Source organism: Protomyctophum bolini, assembly GCF_963924005.1.
Source record: "Protomyctophum bolini genome assembly, chromosome: 22".
Taxonomy (NCBI): Eukaryota; Metazoa; Chordata; class Actinopteri; order Myctophiformes; family Myctophidae; genus Protomyctophum; species Protomyctophum bolini.
The window spans coordinates 27,799,735-27,825,567 of NC_137883.1; the positions used below are offsets into that span (position 1 = coordinate 27,799,735).

Sequence of the window (25,833 nt, forward strand, 5' to 3'; positions counted from 1 at the left end):
ATGTTTGCTACTTTTGACACTGTATAAATATGACAAAGTAGGGCGTTTATTAATGGGGGGGGAAAGATGAATGGAGACAGGCTGATCCTGCCACGGCATTGAAAATATCTAGATATTAACCAGTGGGCCTGTTATGTAGTAGTACTGTATTTCCGAACACATGTCCCACTCACTCAGTATAGGGCCTGACATCCAACAGACTGCATGCTGCCAGCTCCCCTGAGTTAAGTCCCTGTAATGTCCATGTAACCCAAACGTCTCTGTGTGTGAATGGACTGTGATTGTGTGGTGAATTTGCATTGAGCGAGTGGGTGTGTTGATGACACGTCTATTGTGGAGGAGAGAAGAGCCTATAGCTCGCCGAGGGGTTTGGGGAGAGAGAGAGAGAGGGATTCGATCTCTGGAAAACAGTTCATTCATTCAGCCTTCCTTATTTGCAGTGGAAATGGAAATATTCACAGATTCCAAGTTTCATGATAAAAAACAATGTTGATGAAACACAAATGGCTCTTTCGTACAGTCATTGCGACGGCATCAAGGCCCGCCGAAATATATTTTAGTCGACTAATTCAACTGTGGATTTAGTCGACTAAAATCTTATGAAATGTAGTCTGCTAAAACTAGACTTAACACTAAAACATTCCAGTGGACTAAAATGTGACAAAAACTAAATGAAAACTATTCAAGAGACTATTACTAAAACTATTGTCAAAAGGCTTACTGTACAGTAGGTGCCCACCATTGTATCCGGCAGTACAGACCAATGATATTTGTCCAGCTTGGAGGAGGCCTTGTTTTGAGGGAAATGAGGTCGTATCTTGTTGTTGTTGTTGTTGTTGTCGTAGGAAAGACTGTGTCTGTGTGTTAATGTACGGACATTGTCCTGCTGTGTGCCGTACGTACGTGTGTGAAAGGACAACACAGGACAGCAGCCTCTTAATTTGGACTCTTCAACACGCACGCACGCACGCACGCACACAGGCACACACGCTCATGCACTCGTATATGTGCACACACACTCTGTCAATTATCTTAATGCCCATATGTCTAATTGCAGTATGTCTAATTCCCATAGAGCCCCATACTGTCCGCTTGAGATTCACAATTTTGGCACGAGTTGGTCTCTTTTGTCTCTAGGTGTGTGTGTGTGTGTGTGTGTGTGTGTGTGTGTGTGTGTGTGTGTGTGTGTGTGTGTGTGTGTGTGTGTGTGTGTGTGTGCGTGTGCGTGTGTGCGTGTGTGTGTCCATGTAAAAGACCGATACAGAGATAAAGAGGGAGAGAGAGACGAAACAAAGAAATACAGAGACACTGTGCCCTCTACAGGACACAGAAAGAATTACAACACCTAGCAGAGAAGAAAGAAAGAAAGAAATACTGCAATATGAGGCTGGGAAACTATATGAACTGTGCATCTTGCAGATCATGATTTGAAAAATTGACCAAAACCCAGTAGGTTTTCATAATATCTCTCTCTCTCTCTCTCTCTCTCTGTGTCTCTGTGTCTCTCTCTCATGCAGGTGGGCTCCCATAGAGAAGACGGTGGTGGTGTGGGGGGTCTGCGTGCCAGTCATTCCATGCCAGGCCAGGTGGCGGGGCCTCAGCTTCCTGTCCAGTCAGCCACCTCCCCTGACCTCAGCCAGCCTGACCCCTACCGCGGTACGTTTGTGGCCCCCGCCTCACACACACACACACACACACACACACACACACTCTTGATGTCATCGCAATGGCTGATCTTACACTTGGTTGCATGCTGAAAATAGCCAATGTGTCGACGCGTTGTGAGCTTGTAGATCTGCTATTTTCAGAGCCCTGCATTGAGATTCATAACGAACTGACCTTTCAGAACACATCACTGCACGCTGCAGTCGGTTGGTTCTCATCGACATCTCGCAGGCTGCAACATTGGCATATTTTCATTCATAAAGCCATTCTCCAAATTCCAAAATGGTCTCAACCTCAGGTCAAATGCTGACACCTCAGGACAAATGCTAGTTTTTATTTGTTGACAAAATTGTCAATATATTTAGTCTTAGTTTTGGTCATCATACTAGCTTAGCTCTGTGAAAAAAGGTACTCGCCGAACATTTTTTGTCATAGTTTTTGTCGACACTGATTTGCGGTTGTCCTGCGCGCCTGGCTGTCACCAACCTTCTAAAAGTCAATCAATATTTAACGTGAGGCAGGTGATGACGCCTGCAGGCCTCCCACTGCAAATGGAGCCGTATAGGGTCTATAATCCTTACACTTTGTACACTCTTCACAGTTCCATTAGCACTGTGCCCAGACGGCAGCAGCTAGGCTGACCACACATCTGTAATAAAACCAGCACATAGCTGGCAAGCAGCAGCGCTTAACCCATTTAGACCTGAGCTCCGTTCTGCAAATGTCTTCTAAATCCTGACAGTTTTCTGAAAAACCTATGTTTCTATGTCAGCGGTGCTCAACCTTTTTCATGTCAAGGACCCCCAAAAAGATCTGGATTTGGCCGCCGACCCGCGTCTGAAAATATGTTGTTCCGGGGACCTCCCAGAAGCAAAGATCTGAGTTAAAAACATTCGCTCTGAAAGAATATATATTCCAAATAGCGCGGCACTCGGTGCCAAAAAGGGTTCCCGCCCAAAAGGGCTTAACCCATTCTGACCGGGAACCCATTTTGGTGTTGGCATCATGTTACGCTTTAGCTATTGAAAAATAGCAGATCTACAAGCTCATAGCGCGCCACCGAGTGGCGCGCTACGAGCTTGTAGTTCTGCTATTTTTGAAAAATCGAAGAACGACTGACATTTTTTAGAATCTGATCTCAGGTCAGAATGGGTTCATCAGACCAGTGTGTGTCCGGTGGAAACCTCGTATGAATCTGATCTCAGGTCAGAATGGGTTAACGGCCGAGCGGTAATGGTTTAGAAGACAAGGGTAAATATATTTGCGTTATGAATATGTACGAGGAAATTGTATACGAGCGGCACGCCGGGGGAACCAATGATCCCTGCGCCGGTTTAAAGGCCTGGAAATCACTTCCCTGGCAGCCAGTTTGAGCTAGAACCGTCCCACGCACGCACACACGTACATATACACACACACACACACACACACACAGATCCCACGCCAAGTGTGTAATGAGGTGTTGAGAACAGTAAAGAGGGAAAGGGAGAACACACACACACACACACACACATACGCATTAGCACATGCCAGACACACACACACACACACACACACACACACACACGTGCATACAGTTACATAGAAAACCCTGAACGTATCGCTCACAAACTCACACAGACAACCTCACACTTAAAATTACACTATGTGCACGTCTCAGAGACAGATGGACACACACTCTCTCTCTCTCTCTCTCACGCACGCACGCACACACACACACACACACACACACACACACACACACACACACACACACACACACAGTAAGTGGTGTATGACTGCAGTAATTTGCAGGGCAGAGACTGTAAATAATGTGTAGCATTAAAGTGCTATTGGCAGAGAGCACAGTTAAATACACATTAGTGGTTTTTGCTCTGAATCGGTCTTTCCTGCAGCCGTTCACTCTACTTCCTGCTCTGCTGTCTTCCTGTCTGTGACTGCCACTACTAGTAATAGTACAGTATTACTGCTATGCTATTACTACTACTACTACTATTACTACCGCTACTAGTATTAGCCTACTACTACCAGCAAGACTGCTGGGCGAGCGCTGGCGCTTTGGCATGGGGGTAAGATCTTAATTTTCAGGCCTGTTAAGAACGAAATCGCCATCTCGGTTTGATCCGAGATGTAGTGGAGTAGAAGTAAAAGTATTGGAAATTGGAAATACTCCAGTCCAAAGTAAAAGTACCTCCAAATGTTACTTAAGTACAGTACTTGAGTAAATGCACTTTCCACCACTGTAGGCCTCTGGCCTCATGGCTCTGGAACCAATTTGTTCCCAAGACTATACTTACTTTACTCATTCAGATCCATTCAAATAGAATCTTATTCATTACAATTAATTTCCGGATTGCAGCTTTTCTTGTGATATAAAGTAGAAACTCCTGTGAGGATGAAGCCATTTCCAGAAAATGTACAAAAACAGCAGTTAATTAACTTCAGGTGGCAGGTTGTTGTTCTGCTACTAAATGATTAGTAACATTACAGTATTTAGTATTCATAATGGCATTTTGGAGCTAAAGCCTGCCAGCGCTTTGCATGCCTGTGCGTGCGTGCGTGCGTGCGTGCGTGCGTGCGTGCGTGCGTGTGCGTGTGTGCGTGCGTGTGTATGCGTCCGTCTGTGTGTGTTATGTGTATGTGTGGTTTTTTTGGGCCTCAGTCAACATGATCAGACACATGCATTGACATTAATTAATGTATAATTAGCCCTTTAATAGTAATAGATCTCAAACAGTCTCGTCACGACGTTGTGAGCTTGTAGATCACAACGTGATGACATTTGCTGACATTTGACAATGTGTCCTCAATCTGTATCCTGACTGAGTTCTCTATCCTGATTGGATAAAATTGCTATCCCGACCTGAAAATGCATTTTCTGTTTAATAAAAAACTGGAGAGACACGAGACCCCTGTCATACCCTATAGCAGTGGGTTTTCAACCAGTGGTCCTTGAGGGGGTTCCAGGTGGTCCCCAGCTAAATGATGTAACCAAACGGAGCCCTATTAGATCTTTAACACTGGAGAGTGTCAAATTTGGTTTAATCAGGAGGCCTCCATGGTCAGAACACCTCCTCCTCACATGTCATGTCCTCCTCCTCCTCAGTGCTGTCAGGAGGCCTATACAGGTTCAGAACACCTCCTCCTCAGTGCTGTCAGGAGGCCTATACAGGGTCAGAACACCTCCTCCTCAGTGCTGTCAGTGGGCCTATACAGGGTCAGAACACCTCCTCCTCAGTGCTGTCAGGGGGCCTATACAGGGTCAGAACACCTCCTCCTCAGTGCTGTCAGGGGGCCTATACAGGGTCAGAACACCTCCTCCTCAGTGCTGTCAGGAGGCCTATACAGGGTCAGAACACCTCCTCCTCAGTGCTGTCAGGGGGCCTATACAGGGTCAGAACACCTCCTCCTCAGTGCTGTCAGGGGGCCTATACAGGGTCAGGCACCTCCTCACATGTCATGTCCTCCTGCTCCTCAGCGCTGTCAGGAGGCCTCCATGGTCAGAGCACCTCCTCGGTGAGCTCGGACATCAAGTCGGAGGACGAGGGGGACGAGAACCTCCTGCAGGACGCCAAGGCCATGGAGCCCAAGAAGGAGAAGCCGGACGTGAAGGACCTCAAAGCTCTTGACAGGTCGGTCAAAGATTCCACGCATAGCCTCGGTAGCTTTAGCCAGGCTTTTTGTTCACATTCGGCTCAAAAATGAACGCCTGGAATCCAACTTCCTTGTATTTCGCTATCCAGTAACAGTGCAGAGGCGCGCCGCTCTAAATTTGGTGACGTCAGTTTTCTCTGCAGTTTTCTACCGGGGAGGGGAGGGGCGAGGGGGCGGGTGCTCACTGTTTTCGACCGGCACCTGCCCCTCTAGATCAGAAGTCACGGGCCAAGCTAAGATCTAGGTCTCCCCCAGGTGCTCGCTTCAACCAAAAGCACTTGGTTTCTGTTTGTCTCTTTTGGGCAAAACTCGCAACGTGGATCTAGAATCTGTACCAGGATGTGACATTTGAGATATCTCTTCTCTGGTGAGTGATGGATTGACAGGATTTACTGTAGGACCAACAAGGAGTGACAATAAACAAGATGATGAATCATTCACAACACAGACACAAAGACCCAGGCAACTTTTGGGCACCCAAAGGGGAAGTTATTTAATTAATAAAAAAATAAAAATGTAATATCTGCAAACTGAAGACTAAACTAATATGTCCACCAAGAATTATGTAATTTTTATTGACAAAAGCCAAAATCAAGTGTGTTTCTGTCTCCTCTCTGTGGGTTTGTGCCTGTGTTTAGTAGAGCCCAACGTCAAATAAACAAGAAACACAGGGAATCGGGGATGCACCTTTTAGCCCTGATTTACACTTAGTTGCACACGGGTGCCGTGCACCGAAAACAGCAGATCTACAGGCTCACGGCGCCTGTAGATCTGATATTTTCAGAACAGCACCACACTCCCGATGTGCACTATGCCAAATAAGTACAAATCAGGTTTTACTAACCTAGGAACAAATCAGAGAACATTTGCAGAGATCTTTGCATGATGATGATGATGATGATGATGATGAACTTAAACGTGCGATGATGACGCCAATAGATAATGATGATGATGATGATGCAGAGCAAGATAACGATTTTATGTTGTTATCAGCGATGACGGTGATGATGCTAGTGGGGAAGGTAACCATGACAACAGTGGATGATGGTAGAGATGACGGAAGTTGTGTCACGTTGAAAAAGAACCCTAAAGGTCCCTGCACACTGGACGCGTTTTTCGGATTCTTTGCTGCGTTTTTCCGTCGGTTTTCCGAAAACGCGTCCAGTGTGCAATCACCTTAACCCTATACACCTGTTTGTCGTCGTTGTGGAGTGGAAACCTCGGAAACCGTTTAAGATAGCCGATCTACAAGCTCACCACGGAGCTTGCAGTTCTGCTATTTTCGCGCGACACTGGTGTCGTGAGGTAGGGCATTAGTTTATGAAAACAAAAACACAGTTGGAATTTGGAGATACAACTTAGAAGAAACCTTGTACCAACGACAGCAACGATATTATGGAATTTATGGTCAGTCTCCACGCAAATGAACGTTCAACCTCAACTCCCCTGGTCCTCCTCCTCTCCTTTCTGTCTGTTCTGTGTCCTCCTCTTCTTCCTCGCCACTCTCACACATCCTGTTCCTCATCCCATTCTCCTCCTCCTCACATCCACTTCTCTCTTTCTCCCGTTCATCTTCCCCTTCTTTCCCTCCTCCTCTTTCTCCTCTTCCTCATGTTTCTCCTCATCTTCTCGTTCTTTCCCTCCTCTTACTCCACCAACCATTCTATCGCCTGCTCTCACTATACCACCGCACCCTGCCTCCCTCCCTGCCTCCCTCCCTGCCTCCTCCCCTGCCTCCTCCCCTGACTCCTCCCACCACCCGCTGCACATCCCCATTGGCCACCGCAGCACCAACGAGGACGAGGACCTCTCCCCGGAGCAGAAGATGGAGCGGGAGAAGGAGCGGAGGATGGCCAACAACGCCCGCGAGCGCCTCCGCGTGCGCGACATCAACGAGGCCTTCAAGGAGCTGGGCAGGATGGTGCAACTCCACCTGAAGAGTGACAAACCTCAGACCAAGTTACTGATCCTCCACCAGGCTGTGGCTGTTATACTGAGCCTGGAGCAGCAAGTTAGAGGTTAGGATTATGATTATCATCTGAGATAGTCTCTAAACCTGCAGCTAGGTTGGGATTATAGTCTCTAAACCTGCAGCTAGGATATAGGATTATGAGATAGTTTAAAGCCAGCTAGGTTATAAGGACAAGCTAATCGGAGACTAGAACAGCGAGCTAGGCTCGATTTACACTTCATTGCACTGAATGCACTCTGGCGTCGCAAGGGCGAAAATGGCAGCTCTACAAACTGACAGCGCATCGCAGCGCGGCGTGTTGTCACCATGTAGATCTGCTATTTCCGCGCGGGTCCCTGGTGCGCAATGAATTATAAACCGGGCCCTATAGGACAGGATTTCTATCAGAATTTACTGTTATAATCTAAACTCGTATAAACCCTGCTAGTCGGAATAAGCTACTGAACCTTCACTAGGCTGTGGCTGTTCATCTGAACCTAGAGCAGTGAGTTATAGCTTAGCATTATTAACATTACTGTACTTTATACAGTTATAAATCCTGCTGGTTGTTGCTCTTATATTGAGCAAGTTGTAGGTTAGATTATAATACATTATTCTTGTAATGTATAACAAATATAAACCCAGGTATTCAGAACAAGTTACCGGTCCTTCACTAGACTGTGGCTGTTTATCTGAGCCTGGAGAAGAAACTAAGTGGTTAGGAGTATTTCTGTCATTATTATTATCTGATTTCAATGAAATCCAACAAAATATATCTATCTATGTATCTATCCATGTATCTATCTCTATCTAAACCCAGGTAGTCAGTATAGCAGCCACAGCCTGGTGGAGGATCAGTAACCTGTTCTGATGAGCTGGTTTTATACTTATCATATCACACCATAAAATAATGATAGATTATTATAACAGATCAGTTGCTCTGGCTGAGCCGGAGCAACAAAGTTACAGGTTAGAAGTGCTACTGTAACTAGTATTTCTGTGTTACTTTCAGTATAATTTGGCAATATGCAATTTTTAACAATGCCAGATAAAGTATTAATATTCCTTTTAGTCATATTATATTTATCAGATGTGAGATCTCTGCCTATCTATCGGACAGGTCTGGTGAAGTCTAAATTCAACGTATGGGCTCAAAATGAGCCCATGTAGCTCATATGTTGAATTTAGATTTCCTCAGACTTCTCTGATTGTCTGGCTACGTGAGACTATATTAATATATGCACTCAAATTAATACAGTAGTGGTATTAATACTGCGATAATGAAGTTAAGCATGAAATAGTATATCAACAATTTACTTGTTGAGGAAGACTTGCAATGTGTATTTTCCTCCAGTAGGTGGCAGTACCACCTGTTGCTCTCAATACTAGTTCCTATACATCAACATTTTTAGAATTAAAAAAATACAAATACATACAGTAGTGTATTTACTTTATATTAAAGTATGTCATTGTACTAGTTGTTCATCATGTGAATCTATTACGATGAAATAACTACACTTCTCTTGAGGTTAAAAGCATTCTTTCAATGCAACCATTAAATACTATACAATACAGAATTTTATAGTTTTTATAAATGACCTGACATCTGAATCTCAGTGTTAATTTAACTCATAAGAGTGTACAAATGGAACCTAAACATAACAGGTCCATTTGGTCCCTGATATTTTACAGGTAAACACCAAACCTAAGAAATGATCCAGTATAGCATTTACAATGTAAAGATTAAAACAGGTTGAAATGTGGGCCAAAAATCTTTATTCTCTTTATTAAATAAATAAATCTATTTATTAAATTATTATTACAAAACAGTAGGCCTATATTATTTTCTTTTTAACGTGGGTGTGAAAATGTATGATTTTGTGTCTACTGTACACGACACGTGTATGTGTATGTGTGTGTGTGTGTGTGTGTGTGTGTGTGTGCGTGCGGCCGTGCGCGTGCGTACATGTCTGCGTGCGTGCATTCGTGTGTGTGTGTGTGCATGCTGGTGTGTTTGTGTGTGTGTGTGTGTGTGTGTGTGTGTGTGTGCGTGTCTTTCCAGAGCGCAACCTGAACCCCAAGGCAGCGTGCCTGAAGCGCCGCGAGGAGGAGAAGGTGACGGTGAGCGCGGACGGCACGCCCCTCTCGCTGGCCGCCGCCCACCATGCCGCCGCCGCCGCCATGGGAGGAGACGCCGCCGGACCCCCCAATCCCATGGGACAAATGTAAACACCTCCCCCCCACGTACCCCCAAATGGTCAGAGGATTTCACTTAAACACCCATCTGCTGTTGTACCTCGATTCGTAATATGACCCCATCAGTGGTTGGTTGGTTGGTTGGTTGGTTGCTTAATAAAAACATTCATTGATGAATTGAGTAAGCTGGCCCCCTCAGCCCTCCCAAGAAAGAAACATCTAATTTGAAGTTAATTCAGTGGTTTTCAACCCTCTTCATACCAAGGCCCATTTGAGCCACCGACCACCAAATTATGACATTTAGATTTAGCCTATCAGACCAAAAAACGAAAGAATATGTTGTTGTTGGATCAGATGTTGCTACCAGTAGGAGAGATAAGATAAGATGTTGATAAGATAAGATGTTGCTACCAGTAGGAGAGATAAGATAAGATGTTGATAAGATAAGATGTTGCTACCAGTAGGAGAGATAAGATAAGATGTTGATAAGATAAGATGTTGCTACCAGTAGGAGAGATAAGATAAGATGTTGATAAGATAAGATGTTGCTACCAGTAGGAGAGATCAGAGAGAGAGAGAGAGATAACAGGCAAACGTTGATCAAAATAACAATTCTTCTACATTCTCTAATTGTGTAGACTTCTTGTAAATGAAGTAATGCAGATGGTTAACAATAATTTAACTCTTGAGGGCGTACAATTTGGTTTAATTTTACAATCTCAAGAGTTAAAGATCTATAAGGGTCCATTTGGTTACCAACTCTCCATCATTTAACTGGGTGGGACCACCTGGAACCCCCTGACGAACCACCGGTGGTCCCCGGACCACTGGTTGAAAAGTACCACTGAGTTAATTGATTGAAGATTTCACAGATCTAAGGACTACCTAAAAACAATTGTCATTCAACGTTACAAATCCACTAAGTAGATGTCACCTTGCAGTCAGGTGTTACTGTATTTATGACGTTCCTTTGAACAAGGAACATAGTGGAGAAAAGAAAGTGGAAAGTAATATTGGATTTACAAGCCGTGTGTTAGCAACAAACAACAACATCAACAACAACAACAACAACAAATTGAATCCTTCAGGACATAATCACTCCATTTCACTCAATGGGTACATTCTAACAACAGATTGGAAATAAGTGTACTTTAAAGTGTGTTCTACCCTTTCTTTCTTTTTTTCTTCGTTCGTTCGTTCGTGCGTGCGTGCGTGATTGAAATGGACCTTTATGGTTAATTTGGTTCCTTTTGTATGATATGATAAATGATATGCAGTGTTGGGCAAGTTACTTTTAAAAAGTAAAGAATTATAGTTATCGTTACTTATCTAAAAAAGTAATTTGTTACTTTACTTTACATAAAATTATGAAAGTAACTACTTTATTTTACTTTACTTTACTTTAAAATAATAATATAAAAAACGATTTAAAAGAAGGTTTTTTGTTCTGTCACACAGTAAGAGAACTCCCTCTTAACATTATGAAATGTAGTGGAACAATAAAACATGTTCAGGAATTTTGACAGGCATCTTTATTGTAGCCTCAACTTGCCTTCAATTTTTTTAATATAATAATCAAATCAAAAATGAGTCCATATATCTGCTGTGATTTAGAGATATTCTAATTCATCAAATGTATTTTTGAGCTCATCTTCCATTTTAGAATATTCACTGTTCAGGTATTTGGAAAATGTATTTCTGCACATTGGCCCTGCTTTCACTGGTATTTTGCTGACCAAGGAACAGACTCCACCGTGGAGGGGGGAAGCATTTCCTCAACAACAAAGGCTACCTACAGTAGCAATCATTTTGTCAAGTTGACTCTTGGTGACATGCTACTGTGGCGATTTAAAATCGATATTTCCAACCCACAAACCATCCGATCTCGCTGTTATCCGCATTTGCCATTGTAGCGTGTGGTAATAATGTTCGTTCAACCGGCGTTTTCTTCGTATGCATTACAACTACAAGGGTTTGTGTGTCTGTGTCATAGACTGTAGGTCTGTGTTTACCTACAGGCATAAGAAAAGACCCTACTCTGTCAGACTGTCTCTGATTGGCTTAACCTGAAATCTGGCCCTACGTTAGCCAATCAATGACCTCTTCTGCGACGTGCTTTGTTCATGTCAGGTGTGAAGCCATGTGGGCTCAGAGGCTAGTATGAGAGGCAGAGCACAAAGGAAACTGTCAACACAGAGAGCGCTCTCTCAGCAGCAGTCAGCACAGAGACGCCTGTATGTATACATACATAAAGACAAGAGCAATGTCCACCGCCTAGATTACCCCATGGCTACTACAACTCCTGATTAAGCCTCAAAGTCGACTGGTGGACAAAGAAAGGACCTCTTTAGTCTGACCTTATTGTATGCTGGTAAACCCCTGAAGGTAGCAACCTATATTCTCCATACAACACATGGTTAGTATTAGAGGTGATATTCAAGACTCAAGACTTTATTGCCATGTCAACAGAGTTGATTGGAATTTGTTTCAGTGCACTAAAAACATACATACAGAAAGACCTAACCTTAGGTTTACTTTCTGAAGTGGTTGTCCAACAATCTTTGAACAAAATGTTCAGTTGTTGCAGCAGTTGTGACTTTAGGGCTGCAGACAGACATCCACACCAGGTGGTATGTACTGTATTGTACTGTATGGATTGTGTGAATTGATAATCAGTAACCAAATGGACCCTTAACCCATTTAGACTTGTTGCATTTCAATCCGTTCTTTTTTTCAATAGTTTATCTAAAATAATTTATAATAATAATTTAGGTTAGATTTTAGAAGGTATTTTTTAGAATCGACCTCAGGTCTAAATGGGTTAAATGTCTGAAACCCTGAGAGGGGTTTCTTGGCCGAATTTGAGGTCCATTTGAGAACCATTGCAGTAGATAATCCATTCAATCTTTACTCTGTCTCTCTCTCTCTCTCTCTCTCTCTGTCTCTCTATCTTTCTCTCTCCAGGTCCAAGCTGCCAGAGTTCATCAAGATGATGAGCGACCACTTCCTCTGATGGCGTTTCCGTGACAACCCGACAACCCTTGTTGACACTTGACAAGCCGACCAATCATGAACACCGCAGACCCTTCTGCCTTACCAATCAGATCAGCGTATTAATTTGCATTATTTTCATCAATTCTTCATCGTCTATGGAAATCAAACATCAGACTCAGAATAGCTTACAGTTTTCTATCTCAATTTTTTCCGTCTGCAGTTGAAGTTGGAATCTATGCTTTTTCGCGGGCAGATTCGACAACGTGTTCGCTACCATTCACCCCATCGAACGCAGCCTTTTTTTTCCTATCATATGACACAAAACAAATCATTCTAAATGTTTTTGTTGTGTTTATATTTTTCATTCCCATTTTCAAGGAACAAAAAAAAAATCTCTATATATAAATATATATAAATATATATGAGAAAAGAAAAGAAAAGGTTGACAAAACAACAACAACAACATGCAACTGGATGCGGGAAGGAGACAGAATAACAGAACAGTACAAAACATATCATTAAGTGTTGTTGTAAAAAAAGAACTAAAAAACAAAGTGTTTCGCTCCGTCTCTGACTGAATGGCAATCTATGTCCAGTTTGTCCACACTCTGGATCAAAGCTGTGCCTCTTCTCTTGCGTAGGAGTCAGAAAGATACACAAGAAACGACAACCGGAAGAAGATTAAATATATACAAAAACAAACAAACAAACAAACAAACAGGACATAATGAGGAAGTAGCTTGCTAGTGTGGTTCACACACATACGAAGACTCCCTTTCAGTTCCTGTTCTTTCTAGACTGTGGGTCTAGTCTTGTTCCTCACGTTGACTTTGACGTATTTCGGCCAGCGCTGTTGTCAACAGATGTTTGCAGTTTGCGGTGACTCTGTAATGCAAACCAAGCATAAGGAAAGACTGGTGACACTGATACTCTGAAAGTACCGAGGTGACCCGTGTGTATCTATGGGGAGGAAGAGAATTACCCAGACGACCAGCTAATCAATCCAATCAATCCTTCAAATAGCCTAATCAATCAATCAATCGTTCGGTCAATCAATCACTTAGTGACTCTAGAGGGGCAGGGCATTTTAATACAATGTTTGAAATATAAGGTGAAAATAATTACTTTCCAGAAACAAAAACAAACAAACAAAAGAAATGGTCACGCACTAATGAAAAAGTGTACTTCTAATTATGGTGGGAGGGACCCTGATGACGATGACGATGACGATGATGATGATGATGATTTTTCTATGGGGCTATACACTGACAAAAATGTGTGTTGATCAAATTTAACCTTTCGATGATTCGATCCTCAAACACGGCCATTCATAGCATAGAAATATTTAACGGACCATTGCAGAGCAAAGAGAGACCGGGATATGGTTGCCTGGACATCGGTAGCTCCTCCCCTTTCTCTGTCACTGCGCAGTAAAATCATCAGTGTTATTATATCCATTTGTAACTGCAAAGGTCCTTTCCTACGGGGAGCATGTGACTCGGGCGTTGTCGCCTACGGCAACAGGCCTGCTCCAGGTCTGCTCCAGGTCTGCTCCAGGCCTGCTCCAGGCCTGCTCCAGGCCTGCTCCAGGTCTGCTCCAGGTCTGCTCCAGGCCTGCTCCAGGCCTGCTCCAGGTCTGCTACAGGTCTGCTACAGGTCTGCTCCAGGTCTGCTCCAGGCCTGCTCCAGGCCTGCTCCAGGTCTGCTCCAGGTCTGCTCCAGGTCTGCTACAGGTCTGCTACAGGTCTGCTCCAGGTCTGCTCCAGGCCTGCTCCAGGCCTGCTCCAGGCCTGCTCCAGGTCTGCTCCAGGTCTGCTCCAGGCCTGCTCCAGGTCTGCTCCAGGCCTGCTCCAGGCCTGCTCCAGCTCATTAGGGGGCGCGGGATGCGTAACGTAAAAAGAAAAAGCTCAACACAACCCAGGTCGAAACAAGCATGCGTGCGACAATTTCACGAAAAGAACGCTTGCGTTGTCACCCCTCGACTTCTCTGCGCGTTAAACAAACACGCGTCTCTCTTTGAAAATGAATTACGAGGCGTGTCTTTCGCTGCCCGTCTGAAAGGACATTTAGTGTGTACAGAGCGGTCCGTTTGGATACTCTCAGAGTTAAATTAAGGTTGTTGGATTGTAGGCCCAATCACTACAGACTGAGAGAAGTACGTTGCCCTTGTATTATTCTGCAAACCGCCGATATGTTCATCAGTGTGAGATGCGAGTCGGGTATTTCCTGAACATATGTTCATACGTGCACACAAGAGAATAATCAATATTTCTGTCTTGTGCTTTGCAGAAATGTACAGTGTCAACGTACATTTTCTCTGATGTCCAGGCTGGGATTTTACTGTGTAGGGAGAAAGCTGAAGAGATCCAGTGATGGGTGGACGGACGGAGTACACAGATTGATGGCAAAATGAGAGAAAGGAAAGGTAGACGTAGATTAATTATTTCCCACATTTAGCACATTCCCTGAATGTCAGCTGTTGACATGACTAAGCACTTCAGAAGCATTGGCAACTAACTGTACAAGAACATCGACATTTTAAACATGGTGTTTGTGTGATATTGGAGAGGTTGATTAAAATGGACCAACATCGCTCCGGCGTTACATATAGGGACACAAACATGCGCTAAAGAGAATAGTGGTGACAAAAGCTGCATTTAGAAGCAAGGGAACAATCAGTTGTCTGTAGGGCATTACTTCTTAGGGGCCAAGCAGCAGTAATACGGTATATGTATGTATGCATTCCTGTGTTTTACTTGTCTTTTCCCCTCGTTACCTGGATTATTGTTGAGGATCCTCCGACCAGTAAGCCCCCGTCCTGTCCCTAACCCTGTCCTCTACCCCATTCCTTTGTCCATGACAAAAGAAAAAACAAACGTCACCCTTAAGACTTAATTACGGCAGCCCGTCCTTTCTTTTCCTAAACATTTTGTCAAGTGCTGCACCCCTACAACAAACACACTTCCCACATGCCCCTCTTTGCCCCGGGATAATCCTGCCCTGTATTTGAACTCATCATAGAACAGTACAGTACCTAGCCTTTACCTAGCCTTATAAACCCTGCCACACACTACTATGGCCCAAAACCTAGCCCAAGCCCTTTCCCCAAAGTCTAGCCTTATGCGCCCAATACTTCACCCACAGATTCTAGAGACGGTATGACCCTGGCCTTGATCTTCCCCCAGCTCACCCACAGGCAGCCCCAGAGATGCAATTTGAACATTCACAATTCTACCAACGTGCCTTTTTAGAGTTCATATCATTTTGAGAACCCAGTGGGAGACATTTACCTGGACTTTTAATAGGATGCAACATTAGGGAAACCTGTTCTTAGTCATTAGGTTCTATGCAGTCAGGTTTTTTACCAGACCTGGGAATTTAAAAAAAAAACAGTTCAAAAGGACAAAAAAGTATTTTTTGGATAATAAAAACATTCAAATAAAAAAAATAACTAAACTGTATTTAATGTACTGTATGCTTATATGTAAGTAGACCGCGTGTTTTGGTTTCTGACCACTTGGAGAGACCGTTGTTTTAATAACAATCCCCTTCCCACCCACCCCTCTCCCCCAAACTCTGTCCCCACCCAGCAACCCCTCATGTCACCTATATACAGTACCATCTCCCCTGGTTCTAAATCACAATCCCATTTCTATAGCGAGCAACGCGTCTGCTATTGTATTATAGCTTATCAGCTTTTTATCAATATTTGAATCGGCTTGTCTGTGAGCCAATGTAGTCTTCAGTACAACTTGTGGCTGTAAATTGTAATTCTTTTTTTTTTCCTTTTCTCTCTTAAAAAACAAACACAAAAACAAGAACAAAGAACAATTGTTTCCCTTATTGCTTTTTTTTTGTCTGTTCTGGTTTCTCTGTCTATTGAAAAAAAAAAAGGAAAAAAAAAATCAAAAACACAATTTCGCTGTCTGGCAGTAAAGGTTTGCTGTTGACGGCCCTTTAGATGTGGTTTAAGTCCTATCCAATCAAAGGGAAGGCATGGAAACTGGAAAAAGAATCTATTTGAAAAATTGATCTATATATAAATGTACAAAAAAAAAGTATATACAATATATGAGGAGGGCGCCATTTTTTGTTGCTTTCTTTGTCAAAGGAGTGTGTCTGGGGGAATTCAATATTTTTCTCAAAGACTGAAATAGTGGGGACTTTGGACAGGCGCCTCAGTGTGATTTCGACAGACACATCACGCGACTGTTCTTTCTCGTTGTCGTGGCGACACCCTCTGGCTATAGTGCAGCATTCTGTGCAGGACAAATTGGGACCATGGAGTTCCATCCACTCCAATTCACTGCTAACAAATTCAACACAGACATTTGTAAATTGTATGCAACAAATGGCAAACTTACCATTATTTTAAAATTGTGTATGTAAAAGTTATATTTTTACATGTAGACTGGTTGTTATTTTGTGTTTTAGAATATGTTGTATCAGTTTTGTTTTTGTTTTTTTTGTTTTTGTTAAAAAAATAGATGAAAAAGTAAATTTGGTGTGTGTTGAAAAGTGTGTCACATTGAAAATGTAGTGAGGTTAAAAGCTCCAAACTCTTCGACATTATGTTTATATCTGTGGGGACATTTTTGTGGGATCAAGGGAGGGATCAAATATTAAAAAGGTACCGGTATATAATATTTGCTTCACTCTCCATGCTCATGACATTGCCATTTTTCGTGTACTTTTGAAGGGTAACGTGTAAATAATCACACTTGGTTTGTGTGTTTTTGTGGGTTTGAGGAACTGCCAGTGATAAATGACATTGAGCATTTTCAGCATCAAAATGACTCAACGTGATTGATCTGCTTTAGCCCTAATTAACAGGTTGACAGTCAATTCCTGGGGTATTCATTTAACTCAGAGAGTGTTCAAATCTGGATGTGTTAATATTAAGGATTTTACATGTGTGCACCCACCATACCTTTGGAAGTTGAAATTCAGTCTAGGCTTTCACTGGGAAGTCACTCTTTATTAATTGGCAACTTTACTTTTTTCATGAGCTTGTTGTTTTTACTTGTTAGAGATGTCCTCAGATCCTAGGTTGACATTCAGATATGGACATTTTGTCATGACAGGACTTGGAGTGTTCTAAACATAGTCTCAAACATCTGCAAACAAACAATCTTTTTTCAGCTACTTCCCCAAAATTATATTATGTGCAAGGCCGTTTCAGTCTTATGTTTTTAGTGTTGCCATCTATTTTTTTTAAGGAAAAGAAACGCTACTTTGCATTGGACTTAGGTTAAACACTAGGGCTGAATCTGTCACTGTAAATGGTAGTTTTTATGGTATATTATATTGCTTTGTGAGGTTTCATTTCATATTTTTCTCTTTATCATATAATCAAGCCTGGTCATAACTGACACGTTCCAGGATTACAATGTCTTCATTATTTTAATATTACACCTGTTACCCCGTTTCTATAACACCATGTCAATGTTTATGTTAATCTTCCTTGTTGTATATACATCTCATTTCTCACTCTGTACCCCATTTTACTGCAATAACGAGTTGAATCCAAAATGGCCACTTTTGTCATTTTTTCCCCACAACGATAGAGAGGCAGAGCAGAAACGCAAGAGATCACTTTTAAAATCAGTTCATTCAATTTCAATTTCAATACAATTGATTAATTTTATACTCCAGAGATGAGCACCAATAAATGCCAGTGGCACTACAATGCTGATATTTGGTAATTTATCAGAGTATTTTTACCCGTGGAAAAGAATGAAAGTGGCTGGATGGATCATAGGCCTGGTGTAACATTTATTTTGCAGGAAATATATGTAATTATTGTGAAAAAAGTAATAGATTGAACAATCATAGAAGCCTGTTTTTATATACACTATATCACTGGCTTCAATATAATGAAACGTAAACTTATGACCAACTTCCACTGCCAGAAAAAAGAAACCTGCCAATATTTCCAATGTACAATTGTCGAGTATACTTCCCTCAAACATAGTTCAGCTTGTGAACAAAGGACTCATGCTAGGGTAAAAATCAACCTCCTTTTGCTTTGGGGGCCTGGGCTACAAATCATTGACATTCAAATTGGACAACACGCCTATATAGTACAGTGACAGCATCGTCCCCTATAGTGAAACAGACCTGTGTTGTAACAGTACTTGGACACATTTTTACAACAAATAAGACGATCTACAACCTCAAAATGTGTCACAATGCAACACGTGAGCTTGTAGATCTGCTATATTTGCAGAATGTTCCCCCCGGGATAGAGATGCTGGGGTTCAATTGGTTAAGTGTCTCTGCAGTATGATAATTATATAAAGGAACAACACTACCTGGAATTGAACACTTGAACCATATACTGGGGGCAACATTTGCCGGAAATTGCATATTTACAAGCTCAAACACAAGCTTGTAGATGGGCTATTTTCAGCAAAGAGATTCGGGGCCCTATCTTGCACGGTGCCTCATACGCCTCATGCCTAAACTTATTAGCCATGTTGTACTACTTATTTTCACTTAAAATAGTCCAAACACCGATCTACAACCTCACAACACGTCGATGTATAGATCAGCTGGTTTCACTATTTTAAAATGTTTTTCAAAATTGTAAGAAATGGCTATTACGTTTAGGCATAATGGGTAAGATGCTGCGCAAGATAGGGCCCTAGGCTTGGTGTATAGGGAAACAGAGAGCCGACTAAGTACAGAGCCAACTCCACTCAAGTTTACTACGTATAGAGGGTTTTAAGTGTAGACAAAAGAGAGGTTCCATTCCATTTGTCTTCTTGGGTGAAGCCACAGTGAACAGCACCACCTGTCAGTCAGTGCAGTGATGCAGTTGCTCCAGTCTTCTTGGGTGAAGCCACAGTGAACAGCACCACCTGCAGAGCAGTCAGTCAGTGCAGTGATGCAGTGGCTCCAGTCTTCTTGGGTGAAGCCACAGTGAACAGCACCACCTGTCAGTCAGTGCAGTGATGCAGTGGCTCCAGTCTTCTTGGGTGAAGCCACAGTGAACAGCACCACCTGTCAGTCAGTGCAGTGATGCAGTGGCTCCAGTCTTCTTGGGTGAAGCCACAGTGAACAGCACCACCTGCAGAGCAGTCAGTCAGTGCAGTGATGCAGTGGCTCCAGTCTTCTTGGGTGAAGCCACAGTGAACAGCACCACCTGTCAGTCAGTGCAGTGATGCAGTGGCTCCAGTCTTCTTGGGTGAAGCCACAGTGAACAGCACCACCTGCAGAGCAGTCAGTCAGTGCAGTGATGCAGTTGCTCCAGTCTTCTTGGGTGAAGCCACAGTGAACAGCACCACCTGCAGAGCAGTCAGTCAGTGCAGTGATGCAGTGGCTCCAGTCTTCCGTGTGGTTAGCTCACTCTGTGGACGTCTGGTTCCACTTCCTTGCATGTTTGAAAAAAAGACCTGATGGATCGACATGATTGCTTTGGAGGAATTTGTCAATAGTTTTTTTTTAATGCCTGACTTAGCCTGAAAGTTCTGGAACCATGCAATCCACATGAAGTGGTTACAAAATGTACATTAGACATTCTAGTACTTATAGTAGTAGTAGCCACAGAAAAGACAGAGGTTCATTGTGGAAAATGAAAGTAAATAAATCAAGGTTAATATGTTTCTGCTACAATTGTGAACCAGCACAAAATGTACCCATCTGACTGACAGGACTCAGGAGGCTACGCGTGAATACATTTAAGAGCTTCTTCAATCGATCATGTTCTTTTCACACTGTATGATTTCCGGGTCATCTTTGTGTCTTACGTGGTTTTAAAAATAAACTTGTTCCACTTTTATTAGGATCATTATGTAATGGTGAAAATATATGAACTGTGGCCTTTTTCATTCTTCTTGTTACTTGTGATGCAATTCATTGAAGAGGAGATGATGATGATGATGATGATCAAAATACATAAAGCAGAACTACCATGTCTCAGTGCCTGGGCTTTTTGTTAAAGCTTCTTTTGTGTAGTGCTTTTCTTTTGCTATGGAATAAACTTACTGTAGCGCACCCCGAGGGAGAACAATATATATTGCAGGAGCCATCTTTTGTCACCAATAGGATTACAACTAATCCTGATAATATTCCACTTTATAGACTTGGAATAAAACCTAATGATAATTTAAGATGATAAATCGGTTTGCTAGATTATTATTTTACTGGAGTTAAAGGTGTTACAGAGGACGATTCCAAGTGTAATGGCTCAGAGGGGTGTGGTCAAAGTTTGGGTGGAGGTCCCATCATAACCTGCAACAGATGATTCTCTTACAGAAAGCTATGTGGAGAAGAAGGTATAAGTATAAAGAAGTGTGTGGCTGAGTGCCTCTGTTCTTTAATTTTATTGTATTTTTCAGTGTGTCTGGTTTTTTGTTTTTATTTCAGTTTTTACGCGTCCCTTTTGAATTATTTCCAATTGATGTTGTAGCTAGTCTATTCTTTATCTCTTTTCGTTTTTATGTTATATAATATTGTTATTATTGTTGCTATTGTTGATGTTGTTCCTGCAATTTTCTTTTTCCCTCCGGATAAGTAGAAGTTGGGGGGGAAGTGTGCGCTGAGGGTGTATCTTTTCTCATACCAGACCAACAGTTGGCCAGTGCCTGTTGGTTCTCATCTTGTAGTTATACAATGACATTCATGTTCATGACCGTTCTGTAGCAATAAATGTGCCATTTTTATAACCGAGCGCTTTCATCGTCTCATGCTTATAATTTAATTTGTCTTTGTGTATATTGGAAGGACATTTTGGCACAGAAAGTCATTGCTTTAGTTCAATGCACAGCTTGTTTTATGATGTGAACATTTGACAGAGACTAATGTTGTCTCTCTTCAGCAATGTGTTTGTTTCATTCAACCTGAATTCTCCCATGATGACTAATCACTCTTTGACTCACAGTGTGTTTCCCAACTTTCAGTGCCTGTACAGACACTGCACAGATATGACGTCTAGTTGGATTCAGTTGACTCATACGAAGATGGGAAATTGACACATGATTTGAAATTGATGTGTCATCATAACCATTTGGACACTTTTATACCTACAGTCAAGTGCCGAAAGCAGCTGTTCGCTAAAGGTTTTTGGATCGGCGCCCACTTGAAAACCTCAGAGGTGTTCTCGCCCCACCCATGACCCCTGACTGACATGACTGACCCCTTCACATGACACCCACCCGGGAACGCCTTTTGGTGTTTTAAATAAGCATTATTTTATACTGTAGCTATTGAAAAATAGCAGATCTACAAGCTCATAGCGAGCTACCGACTGTCGCACTATGAACTTGTAGGTCTGCTATTTGTTTTTAATCGTAAAAATGCGGCACAAATCTTTGAATATATATATTATATTCTTTCAGAGCGAACGTTTTTTTAAATTTCGACGTCAGGTCTAAATGGGCTAATATGGGTGGGCCACGTGCATTTTCAGACCATGTATTTTGGATCAAATTTCCGCAATTCCGCAATTTCCGCAATTACCATTTCTGCAATTTCCGCAATTACCATTTCCGCAATTCCGCAATTTCCGCAATTACCATTTACGCAATTTACGCAATTTCAATTTCCGCAATTTCCATTTCCGCAATTTCCGCAATTTCCATTTCCGCAATTTCCATTCTCAAGTGTATATGTGTGTACCCAGTACTACCCAATGTCATGACATTTCTTCCGGACGATCCTGAAATATTGGGACGGATGGACAGACAACCAAATCACTGTGGCCCCGGCTACAGCTGTCCCCCGGCGGATCGAGACACCTGTAAACCAGCGATGTACCGTAACAATTGATTCTAGTACTTGCGGTATACAATTTAAAAGTATATTATTTTACACTGTGTGTGTGTGTGTGTGTGTGTGTGTGTGTGTGTGTGTGTGTGTGTGTGTGTGTGTGTGTGTGTGTGTGTGTGTGTGCGTGTGCGTGCTGTTTCCATGCACCTCCACAGAGCCCCTCCCTTCTGAAGCGGCGTCTGATTATAATAGGTGTGTTGCTACGGTTACAGCTCTCAGGAATGTGAGGTGTGGTGTCATGGTTGCCCAATACAACACAATAAAATCCTTAGCGTTGATGTAACTCTGTAACCAAATACTGTACATACTGTAACCAAATGGACCCGAAGGGTTGGGTCCATTTGGTATTGGTACACTCTTTGTGTGACAACAGGATACAGAAAATATAGTGAAACTTCATATTGTATACTTACAAAACGAACTAAAATGAAATTAAACCGTACAGATTTTTTTTTAGATTAATTTGTTGACACAACAAGCACAACGCGGCATATGACTGTATAGTGTGCACGTGCTGGGTTTTAATGAGCATTTTGAACAGCTTTTTTATTCAGTATACTGAATCTCAAACTACTGAACAACTAAAAGTCTGGAACCTACCTGAAACTGAACTGGGATGAAAACAAAAATGTAAAACAATATACAAATATAGCAGCGCAAAACTAGGAAAAAAACACTAGACTACAATTCTACCAACTCTTATAGAACAGGCTTCTAGGCTGTTCTTTGGTGGACAATGATCCTGTGTGGGGCAGCTAGTGCAACAGGTTCTATTCTACATTATTTCAATGACTAGACCAAGACATTAACAGTAGGAGTAGGCACATGGATTAAGGATTCTGTTCCCTTAGGCCTAATGCCCAATGGGCAATAGGACTAATAGGCCTACCTCAATTGATACATATAATAGCTTAATAAGTAGGCCAACAAGTTCCCCATAGTTTAGGCATGTTGCAGACAGACAGCCTACAGCTAAAGTTGTCTAGCTGTAGTCAAGATAAGTTGGTCACTCTCAAGGAAATGAAATTGCCTCATGGCACTTGGCAGATAAACATTCTTGAAATAATTGCATTTTTTTTTTGTTCTTTTTTTGTGGGAGACTTAGAGAAATATTTCCAAACATGGAATTAGCAATGAACATCCGCTTAGAGAGAGAGAGAGAGAGAGAGAGAGAGAGAGAGAGAGAGAGAGAGAGAGAGAGAGAGAGAGAGAGAGAACCCCCATTATTTAGCTTAAACTTTCACCATGTACTGGAGTTCTGCCAAAACCCAGCTAACATGTCCATATGGGCCCCACTTGGGTTTTGATATGGGCTATGGGCTATGGGTTTTACCTGGGCCGTGCACCCACTTTTTGCACAGCACCCACCTGTGTTAGCCCATATGGGCTTACGTGGGTTTCTAACTGGGTCTTAGGTCGTATCCAAATGGGCCATTTGATGTCAGAACCATGTGTGCGCCACCTGTGTTTGCCTATATGGGTTTGAACTGGGATCTGACTGGGCCTTAAGTGGGTACCAGCAGGGTGAATTATATTTTACCCATGTAGGCCACACTTGTGTCTGCCCATTAAGGGCTCCAAGTGGGCCGTGCACCCACTTTTCACAAAGCACCCACCTGTGTTAGCCCATATGGGCTTACGTGGGTTTCTAACTGGGTCTTAGGTGGTATCCAAATGGGCCATTTGATGTCAGAACCATGTGTGCGCCACCTGTGTTTGCCTATATGGGTTTGAACTGGGATCTGACTGGGCCTTAAGTGGGTACCAGCTGGGTGAATTATATTTGACCCATGTAGGCCACACTTGTGTCCGCCCATTAAGGGCTCCAAGTGGGCCGTGCACCCACTTTTCACAAAGCACCCACCTGTGTTAGCCCATATGGGCTTACGTGGGTTTCTAACTGGGTCTTAGGTGGTATCCAAATGGGCCATTTGATGTCAGAACCATGTGTGCGCCACCTGTGTTTGCCTATATGGGTTTGAACCGGGAACTGAATGGGCCTTAAGTCGGTTCCAGCTGGGCGAATTATATGCGACCCATGTAGGCCAGACTTGTGTCCGCCCATTAAGGGCTCCAAGTGGGCCGTGCACCCACTTTTCACAAAGCACCCACCTGTGTTAGCCCATATGGGCTTACGTGGGTTTCTAGCTGGGTCTTAGGTGGTGTCCAAATGGGCCATTTGATGTCAGAACCATGTGTGCGTCACCTGTGTTTGCCTATATGGGTTTGAACCGGGATCTGAATGTGGGTTCCAGCTGGGCGAATTAAATGCGACCCATGTAGGCCAGACTTGTATCTGCCCATTAAGGGCTCCAAGTGGGTTTTCACCCAGTATACACTCAGGGCCCAGCTGTGGGTTTTAGGTGGGGTCCAAATTGGCAATTGTATCTCAAACCCATGTAGGCCTCACCTGTGTTTACCTATATAGGCTTGAAGTGGGATCTGAATGGGCCTTTAGTGGAGTCCAACTGGGCACTTTGAGACCGATGTAGATCCCACTTCCAGCAGCACAAGTGGGTAACACCCGGGAACTTTGCCAAAATGGGTTTCAAGTTGGTCCTGAAGGGATTTAAATGGAAGAATTTAGCAGTATATTGACATGAACCCTGTTTAACAACTGCAAACACATTGACACAAGATGTAAAAAGTGCCTAAGGTTTAGCCAATTTAAATTTTACCAGAGTGAAAAAGCTATATCAGAGAATATATCTTTTGACAAAGTTTATTGAAAACATGGTCACATGGAATCTATTGGTTGCAATATAAAGACAAGCTTTGTTCTTTCAGACCAATTTTCTGTTAATGTTTTAACATAACTGTCATAAATGAAACATATGAAAAACAAATTATTCACAAATTGTGTAAATAACACTTGTGTGAAGTGATGGGCGATCATATCATACATCACATTCCGTGCTCAGCCAATCAAATCATCGTACACATTGTTCAGCCAATCAAATTGTCGCAATGGGGTACACACATTGCTACGCCAATCAAATAATAGTTATGTGGAACACACAAACCTGGGCATAGGACGGGCTAGCACCCCTCAAAATAAATAAATAAAACACTATTGCAAGCTTATTGGGCAATGTTGATCATTTTCAAGAACTTGAACCATCAAGTGAAGATAGGGTTAAATTAAAGGATATTTAACTCTCAAACATGTTTGGGGTCATTCTAGCATTGTGGTGTTTTTTGTCACTGTACCCATCCTTTAACAACTAGGAGTAAGGAGCAGCCATTATCTCTGGGAGCTGGCGCTCAGGCAGCAATTAGGGGTTACGAATTTTGCTCAGGGACACTTTGACACATCGCTGGCCTAGCATCGTGCCAGGGACAACCAGGGGCTCTGGGTCCCCAGGCACGTTCACTAACTTGTGAGCACCCAGTTAAGTTGCTTGATTCAGTATTTAAATATTTGATATTCATATTATCAGACACGCCTCCTTCCTATGTAAACCTATGGTAACGTTAAAATCCATTTTAATCATGTTAGATTAATTGAAAACAACACTTAACCTACTGCAAGACATAGATACATTGACAGACAATATGGAGGAAGCACTTATAGAAACCCCAACTGAAGTACTAGGGCAGGA

At 42.6% G+C, this 25,833-nt stretch overlaps 1 protein-coding gene across 1 annotated transcript in view; it reads left to right on the plus strand.

Moving 5' to 3' along the window:
* tcf4 (transcription factor 4) overlaps nucleotides 1–21,133 on the plus strand; it is a 201,220-nt gene extending 180,087 nt beyond the window's left edge. The window contains 5 exon segments of the mRNA XM_080756623.1: nucleotides 1,518–1,656; nucleotides 5,144–5,297; nucleotides 7,108–7,337; nucleotides 9,333–9,495; nucleotides 12,431–21,133. Of these exon segments, the coding sequence (XP_080612749.1) occupies nucleotides 1,518–1,656; nucleotides 5,144–5,297; nucleotides 7,108–7,337; nucleotides 9,333–9,495; nucleotides 12,431–12,479 (735 nt within the window). The 3' untranslated portion in view covers nucleotides 12,480–21,133.
* Nucleotides 21,134–25,833: the final 4,700 nt, after the last annotated feature.